General features: G+C 40.7%; 1 protein-coding gene across 1 annotated transcript; it reads right to left on the minus strand.

Moving 5' to 3' along the window:
* Window positions 1–419: 419 nt before the first annotated feature.
* trib2 (tribbles pseudokinase 2) lies at window positions 420–8,784 on the minus strand. The gene is made up of 3 exons (XM_039648202.2): window positions 7,533–8,784; window positions 6,616–6,908; window positions 420–2,414 (listed from the first exon to the last, which is right to left on the minus strand). The coding sequence occupies exons 1-3, from the start codon at window positions 7,800–7,802 to the stop codon at window positions 1,943–1,945; spliced, it is 1,035 nt and encodes a 344-aa protein (XP_039504136.1). The 5' UTR covers window positions 7,803–8,784; the 3' UTR covers window positions 420–1,942.
* Between the last annotated feature and the right edge of the window lie 242 nt (window positions 8,785–9,026).

The following is a 9,026-nucleotide window of genomic DNA, read 5'->3' on the forward strand; positions in this document are numbered from 1 at the left end:
AAAACGGGATTATGGCAGAGTCTTCAAAATTTACTGTCCTCCAGTCTTTGAAATGAAACGTACATACGTTTAGATGTAATTTTATATATAGTTATATTTATTTAATATAATTTTAAAAAGAAGCATAAACACAACGAGGGGTGTCTGTTTTATCTGTTTTTGTGACTAACGTTTCTTTAGTATAACCATAGAGTATAAAATTCAATATAAATTCTCGGTATTGCATTGGACTCTACGATCGGCGGAAGTTATCGAGCATCCCTAATGCTTCACCGGAAATACCGCCGTGCATAGAGCCCATTATATATGGGCATGCATGCATATCCACATAATATTTTAAATATGTACACTATATGATTGAAAGTGACCAGTTTATTTGTCTGTTTTAGAGATTGTGTAAAAAGATACAGCATTCAGTGTGCAGTTCACAATTTATTTACTGAATAAATCTGGACAAAACACCAAAATTTGATACATTACAATCAGAGCATCTGAGGCAGATATCCCACCATGCACTCCCCCCTCCCCTTGAAATCATGAGGGGGAAAAAAAAAAGTGAATGAAAAAAAGAAAAACATCCTTCAAAATTAGCACCTAATCAGCACCAACTTAGGTAGGCAAGTTCCTTCTACATAACGAGGGAAAAGCACAATGACCAAGGAGGGAAAAAAAAAAAAAGATGAAAAGAAACTCCAAAGCGCAATTGGAATCCTAGTAAATCTTTTGTAAGATTTTAAGAAGAAAGAAAAAATAATGGAAAAAACAAACTCCCCTCTTGCTAGGCAGGCTAAAGCATTCAAAGGGCACATGCCATTGACTAGATATAATTCACGATTTCAAGTAACATTGATATACGACGAAACATGTCTACATGTACCCATTCAAAACATGATCATTTCACAGACCTATGCAGGCAGTAGTTAACATGAGGTACTCGAGACGGTGTAGTCGTAGAAATATCGTCTAATATTTATGGAGTTAAATGCAAAAAAAAAAAAATTTAAAAAATGAGTTTGGGGTGCGCGATTACTGGCACTGACGTTAAATCGTAGACCTTCCTACTTGGGACAAACTTTGGTACAAAAAAAAAAAGTCCAACCTGTCCTGCGTCAAATGTATCGCCTACAATACTTGTGAAAACTGGCGGTTAAGAAAAACGAAACAAAAAACCCTGCACGTATTTCTTTTTAAATATAGTAGTAGTAGTAGTAACATTATAAATAAAAATTTTAAAAAAAGATAAATTTTGCTCCAGCAAAAGAAAAAAACTAAAAGTTAAATAGATGACACCAGTTCAGAGAGGATCTCCAAGCCTAGGCGAGTCAAGTGCTTGACGTTTTTTTTTTTTTTTTTTTTTTTTTGAAGGCTCACGGAAAAGGTTAAGGTATGGGTTAGAGCGAAAAAAGCAGCAATAATAGTAAAAGGAACAGCTTAATGCAACAAATCGTTTCTTAATGCAGCCGTAATGGAACAGAAACAAAACGTAAGTGGAAGGCTGTTGAAGAGCGAACAGATTTGCTGATGTACTTCAAATAAACTGAGGATCAGATTGAGACACAACCAAAAAGTAGCATTCGAGGAAAAGATCCAACAAAAAATTGACAAATCGAAGCTGGAAACGGGAGCGGTTTTGCCTGATTTTTGTTCCTTGGCTGCGTTCTCCTGTGCTGTAATGCATGATTGTAGCTTACCGCGACTCGTACGCCGTGTGAGCACCACGTAAAATGAAAACGGAAATAAACGAAAAACCAAAAAAAAAAGTCTTGCTACATTACTCAACGCCATCAGCATTTAGCTTAGTCCAGAAGTCATAGCTCAGGGTGTTCCCAGCCAGAACCGATCATGTCTCTCCACGGAATGAGAAATAACGATAGACACCACTGTGATGAGTGTGTTTCTGATAATCTAAAAGGACGTGGCATAATCTCTGACGAGCTTGTGCTCAGCTAAAGAACTGTTCTAGTTCTTCTTCCATATTGGCCTCCGGTACCATTTGGTCCGACTCGCGTTCTCCTCTCCCGTGGCTGGCGGCGGCCGGACCGCTGGAGGCCGAGAACCAGGGATGGTCCAGGATCTCTCGGGAGGTGAGGCGTTCTGCCGGTTCTCGTCGCAGGATGCTACGGATGAGGCATCGCGCTTTGGGCGTTAGCGTCTCGGGGATGCTGAACTGGCCGCGACGGATCTTGCTAAACAGAGAGCTAGGCTCCACGTCGTGGAACGGATAGCGGCCCACCAGAATGGTGTAGAGCATCACGCCTAGGCTCCAAACATCCGCTGCCTTACCCGAATAGCTGCCGTTTGCGTTGAGGATTTCTGGGCTGACGTAGGCCGGACAGCCGTGTTTGTCCGAGAGAGAATCGTCGCCGCCTTCTAGGAGGTACGTATCCTCCAAACTCTCCAATTTTACAAGGCTCCTGCGAAAGACAATGAAGAATCACATTAAAAACATATTTGAAGGCGTTATGCACGTAATAAATTGGAAAACACGTGTCCGAATATGCCTACGTCATCCATACTATTAATTTGGACATACTACTCCGTAAACAAGCTATCAAATTTCAATTTGACTAACAGAGTACATAAAATGAAAATAAATCCAGATATAAAACCAAATGAACAAAAGAGGAATACATCATGTACATAGAAAGTTGTTGCAAGAAGAATACAGTTAGTTTTAAAATAAATAGGGCTGCCAAGCGCTATTATTCGAATCCAAAATAAAAGTTTTGTGTTTACATAATATATGTGGGTGCACTGTGTCTAATTATTTAATATATATAAAACACACACACATGCTAGTATATATATTTAAGAAATATATTCATGTACTGTATATACTGTATATAGATTTATATTATATATAAATATTTTATATATAAATAATTCTTTTTTTCTTAAATATACAGTATTATATACACAAAATAATTATACACTGTGAACCCACATATTATGTAAACGCAAAATTTTATTTTGGATGCAATTAATCACGATTAATCGTTTGACAGCCCTAAAAATGTTCGATTGTGTTGGCTTTCAAAGATAGATCACTCAAAAAGTACACAAATGTCTATGCAAAACGACGACCCGGTCAAAAACGATTTGATCGTTTTTATGCTTGAAAATCTGGCAATTCAAAATAAATGAAACCCTTTCAAATCATATTTTTCTCTACTATAGTTATAGGGTAGTAGCTTTTTGACAGCAAAGCATAAATCTACTCTATATATTGGATGGTAAATCCCTTGCATAAAAAAGCAATATAAAGATAGCCTCTGGACATTCCTGCCACTGTAATCCGGAGGGAAATCTGGAATTCATCCTCAGAATTATAAAAAGCACGAATAATGCCGCGGCACAGATGGAATTCCTTAAACCATCGCCGTTTCCCTGTGATCCTAGTTTGTGCACTGTAATCTTGTAATTTGCACAATAATGCAAAACATGAAGAGCACAGATGATGATAAACAGTCTGCTGTATATTCACAATGAATACTATATTTTAAGATGCAAGTCTTAATTAAGATGCAGTTTTTCTTGTCTTGCACATATGAGAGCATCAAGACAGACATTTTAGTAATATCTCTGATTTAAACTTAAGCAAAAACAGAGTTTAGGGTAAGTTCAAATCATGTTCATACAAATATGATTCAATGACTCATTTGCACCATAAACTTAAAAAAAAGTAAAAATTAGTAAAAAAAAAAAAAAAACAACAACGTGATAAAAGCAAGTTAAAATATTGTGCATATGTGTATATATATATATATATATGTGTGTATATATAGCAACCTATATTGAAAAGTATTGATTTAATATATATATATATATATTAAATCAATACTTTTATTCAGCAAGGATGCATTTAACTGATCAAGTGACAGTTAAGAACATTTACCCCTAGTTCAAGTCTAGTCCCAGACTAAAATGCATGATTGAGCTGTTTTAACATTAAAATGCACGTTAGTGATGTTTTTTTTCTAAAGCACATTTATAAAAGATTCTTAAATATCCGGATTGAACTGAAGCCTAATCCTGGTTTAACCTAAGCCCTGTCTCTGAAACCAGGCCTATAATGTTAAAAAAAAAGTTTTAAAAAATCATTAAAATTCTTTTGAACATTCTATTCATCAAATAACCATGTAAAATTAAGTGCATCATGATAACCAAAAAAGTATTAATAAGCAACACAACCGTTTTCAACATTGATGATAATAATAAGAAATCTTGAGCATCAAATTGCCAAATTAGATTGACTTCAGAATGATCATGTGACACTGAAGACTGGAGTAAAAATGCTGAAAACAGAGCTTTGCATTTTTTTAGACTTTTTAGACTTTTCAAAAACTTAAAAAAAAAAAAAAAAAACTCTTACAGATCTCTACAAGTTTTACAAGTCACTTCACGTGCACTCTTGCACATGTGACATTGCTTAGTTGTCAAAAAGCTGAAAAATGCAGATTTTAGCTGCTGTGTCGCACATCCCAAGTTACAAACATAAAAACAACATATGCAATGAAAACATCTTGGAGGTCTTTTGCACGCTGCCTCGTGACTCAGACACTGATTCAGAAACTATCCGAATGAAACCGTACGCCCACTGAGTCTCAGCGAATAATCCAATCCTCGGAGCTCAAAATAGTCGTATTATTTTTCATGACAAGCGGTATATCCTGCTGTGTGGATGGGTTGCAGGGGTGCCTAAATTACCTGAAGGTCAGAAATGAACAGGGTGCCCCTTCTCTGACCCGAACTTGTGAACCGTTTCCACGCACGGGCAGAAGGCCGCTGTGCAAAAGAGAACGCGGCATGCTGGAAATATTCTCTTAATGACATGCAGCATATGTGAGTCACAGCTCCACGACGCAGCTGAGTTACACCAGGTCAAGAGCCTGCAAAGAACACCGGCCCACACGAAAGCAGGAACGACGGAGGAGGACACGTGGACGCACGCGCTATTCCATTAGGGAGTGATTCCAGACGATCTGCACTGCGGTCTCCGGCGTTTGACAGTACAGTGTTATGAGCGTCCTTCATGACATAACCAGGTCAGGAACCCACTACGGCGAAGAATGCAGTTCTGTCTGGCTCGTTTTACTCTCTGCTTCCAATCTTGGTGCGCCCTTGGTGTTTGATTTCTGGCCAGGGTAATACTCACCACCCTTGGCCACGTCTACTTGCGCTCATCTGCAATCACTCACTGAAAGGTGGACGGCTGACGCAGAAGACCTCAGAGCATGGGAACAGTAAGGTCACTGAGCTCACATTTTAAACACCGAGCGACGTTCTCCATTTCCATCGAGCGAGCCAGAGGGAATCTAGCTGAGCTGACTCATTTGGCCGGTGGGGCAACTGCCATCTAGCTTAAACGGGAAGGCCACCCAGATTCATAATGCACACTTGGGGTTATTTCAGACTAATTTTACAGCCAGACACATGGGGAGGTTCATTTTTTTAAAAAGTCAACATGCAATGCCTTCAAAACCATTTTACTTCCACAACAGAGGATATGCATAAATAAAAAAAGAGAGCATTTATAATCTTTAACATGTGTGTGTCCAACGTTTGAGCTTCCTCAAGATCCAATGAGGTTCATTTTCATGTTACGCATCACGTTTGAGCTTCTGCAAGAACCAATGAGGTTCATTCTCGTGTTACGCATCACGTTTGAGCTTCCTCAAGTTCCAATGAGGTTCATTCTCGTGTTACGCATCACGTTTGAGCTTCTGCAAGATCCAATGAGGTTCATTCTCGTGTTACGCATCACGTTTGACCTTCCGCAAGATCCAATGAGGTTCATTCTCGTGTTACGCATCACGTTTGAGCTTCTGCAAGATCCAATGAGGTTCATTCTCGTGTTACGCATCACGTTTGAGCTTCCTCAAGAACCAATGAGGTTCATTCTCGTGTTACGCATCACGTTTGAGCTTCTGAAAGAACCAATGAGGTTCATTCTCGGGTTACGCATCACATTTGAGCTTCCTCAAGAACCAATGAGGTTCATTCTCATGTTACGCATCACGTTTGAGCTTCTGAAAGAACCAATGAGGTTCATTCTCGTGTTACGCATCACGTTTGAGCTTCCTCAAGAACCAATGAGGTTCATTCTCGTGTTACGCATCACGTTTGAGCTTCCTCAAGAACCAATGAGGTTCATTCTCGTGTTACGCATCACGTTTGAGCTTCCTCAAGAACCAATGAGGTTCATTCTCGTGTTACGCATCACGTTTGAGCTTCCTCAAGAACCAATGAGGTTCATTCTCGTGTTACGCATCACGTTTGAGCTTCCTCAAGAACCAATGAGGTTCATTCTCGTGTTACGCATCACGTTTGAGCTTCCTCAAGAACCAATGAGGTTCATTCATGTTACGCATCACGTTTGAGCCTCCTCAAGAACCAATGAGGTTTGTTCTTGCGTGTCAAGCAACTTCTGTTTATGTTCACTGATCAATATCTAAATGTGAATAACTGTGTTTGTCAAGTCAATCTAATATACCATGATATTTACCATGCTACAATCACGGTATGAAAATAATGTGCTTTCCATGCAAGACATAGGTCTTTAAAAACTGTGCACGTTCTGTTTGAATGCAACAACTTGATTAGTGGCTTCTTTACCTGTCCTCGTTCTTAAAGACGAACTTCCTCAGCTTGAGGTCTCTCAGGACCAGGCCGTTGTCGTGGCAGTGCGCCACCGCTGATGCTACCTGATGGAAAAGTCTGGCAGCCTCTTCCTCTCGCAGCTTCTTGCAAGTGCGAACGAAAGAGTGCATGTCGCCATGGCTCCTCTCGAAGAACACGTACGCTCGTGTATCCCCCAGAAGAATCTCCACTATCTGGTTAATGTGCTCATTGGTGCCCAGCACAAAGTAAGCAGCCAAGGACTCCTGGTATCGACTGATATCAAACACCTGAAGAGAGAATTTTGAATTCAATTAGTAGTCGTCATCGATTTCCCAACATCTCAGGTGGAGTGCAAGCAAAGGTATTAGACAAGCGCACTGGTATTGGTTTCATTAGATTCAATGCATTATTCTGAAACAAAAGAATGGAAACCCAGGCAGCGCAGAGTCATGAGGCATTACACCTCTGCTGCATTTCAGAGTCCCCAAAACATACATTGAATTTTAATGTTGCTTAGTAACAGACACCTAAAAGAGAGACAGGCTAAATATAACCCAACTGCAGTGGACATCTGAGGACATTCTCTCATCAGAAGATAAGAGGTTTTCACTAATGGCTCTTTGCCCGTGTCAGCCCATTCAAAGTGTCTTATGTTTCAAAGTCATGTGGACTCGCACACATGAATGCATGGCTGTATGCAAGCAAGAATCCACAGACACACTTTTCAGGGTATTCCCTAATGCTTTTTTCACCACTTTGAGGAATCACAAAAGGAAGGCCATTCATTTTTATAACGCATTGGTAATAAATGCAATAAGCCAGATGCATGTCATGCTTCTGTCCCTATCAATAGCTGATGCAATTGCACGAGTGTGCCATTACAAAATAACATGCATAAGTGTGTTTCTTACCTTGCACACGAGCTCTTCCCCACTGTGCAGGTGGGTGGCCCTGAAGACGTGGTCTCCCTCAATGGGCTCCAACAAAAGGTAATTTCCAATGCAAGAAATGCAGTGAGAGGAGTCAGGGGTCTCAGGGGGGGTGGGAGATCCTAAATTGGGACTAAAACTCTGGCTGGATTCTGTAGTCCTTAGACAAGATAGCTCCTCGAAGTCGTGTGCTTTATACCTCGATCTCCCATAACGCGAAATGTTAATGGGACTGGATCTCTGTATGTTCATGAGTATAGGAGGAGGTTCGTCCAGATCAGGAGGGTTTAGGCGGTCTCAGAGGGGAGGTGGAAGTGAATGACAGACGTCCTCTATTTAACACTGGGCATGAAGGCAGCGGCGATTCCCCTTGACTTTAATGCTCACACTGATGACCGTATGCATGTGCGTTAATTGCAATGACAATGTGGCGTCATTTGAGCACAAATGCAATGACGTGCATGCACGAATTGTGACCTCTATGACCACTGTGCACTCAAAGAAAAGCACGGCTTCGTGATTAGAGCTAGAAATGAATATATCGGCGCGGTATAATGTAAAGGTTGTGACGTCACGGTCGATGCAGTGCAGCTCGGCGTGCAGCAGGTAAAGAATAGATATTTTTGGCAACAAAAAAAAGTGCCAGCTGTGTTCAGATATCCTGAGAGGACGCTCCGTGTGCTTTCAAGCGGGCCTCCACGCGAATCATGTCCATGCATCTACCAAATATGGCTAGGAAAAATTTCCTCCAGGTCGCGAGCCGCCTTTTGTTACGCCTGGGAAGTGGATGTCCTTCTCCTCGCGAGCAACTAAACTCCGACGATCTCCGGCGGATGGATCTGATTTGGACAAAGGCGAAAAGGGACGGCCGACGCTCTCCCCGGGCCTATCCCTTGTTTAGCAACAAGACACCACCTTCATCATCATCATCTTACTTACGTGGCTGGGAATCTAATCTATTGAACGCGCGGGTCAGCTGCACACACGAGCTGACTGACTGACTGACTGCGCTCGCGGGACTGACTGGAGCGCTCCACGCGCACGACCAGCCCCCCTGACGTCACGCCTAAAACGCTCTCCCATTGGCCGCTCGCTTGATGCTGACACATCCACACTGTGCAAGCAAACCATCCATGCAGTCATGTGAGATAATTGTTGTCCTCTGGATTTAATTGAAGCACCCTAAATTATCTGACTATATGGTGAATTCTAGGAGGAGGGGAGGAGAGTGTTAAATGTCAAACTTAAAGGGACTTTGATATCAGTTGGTTTGTGCAATGAAGCGAAAATTACACCAAACCCTGATTAACTTTATTGCGATTATAATTAAGCGGCAGTATATTATGTATATATGTATATAATATACATTTATAAACCCTGAGATAAATATCAGCTATCTTTTAAACATAACACATTTTAAACAATCTTTTTTGTTTAATATTACTCAAGTCACTTTGATTTATATTGCGCTTTTAA

Source organism: Pimephales promelas, chromosome 13, assembly GCF_988280905.1.
Source record: "Pimephales promelas chromosome 13, fPimPro1.hap1.1, whole genome shotgun sequence".
Lineage (NCBI taxonomy): Eukaryota > Metazoa > Chordata > Actinopteri > Cypriniformes > Leuciscidae > Pimephales > Pimephales promelas.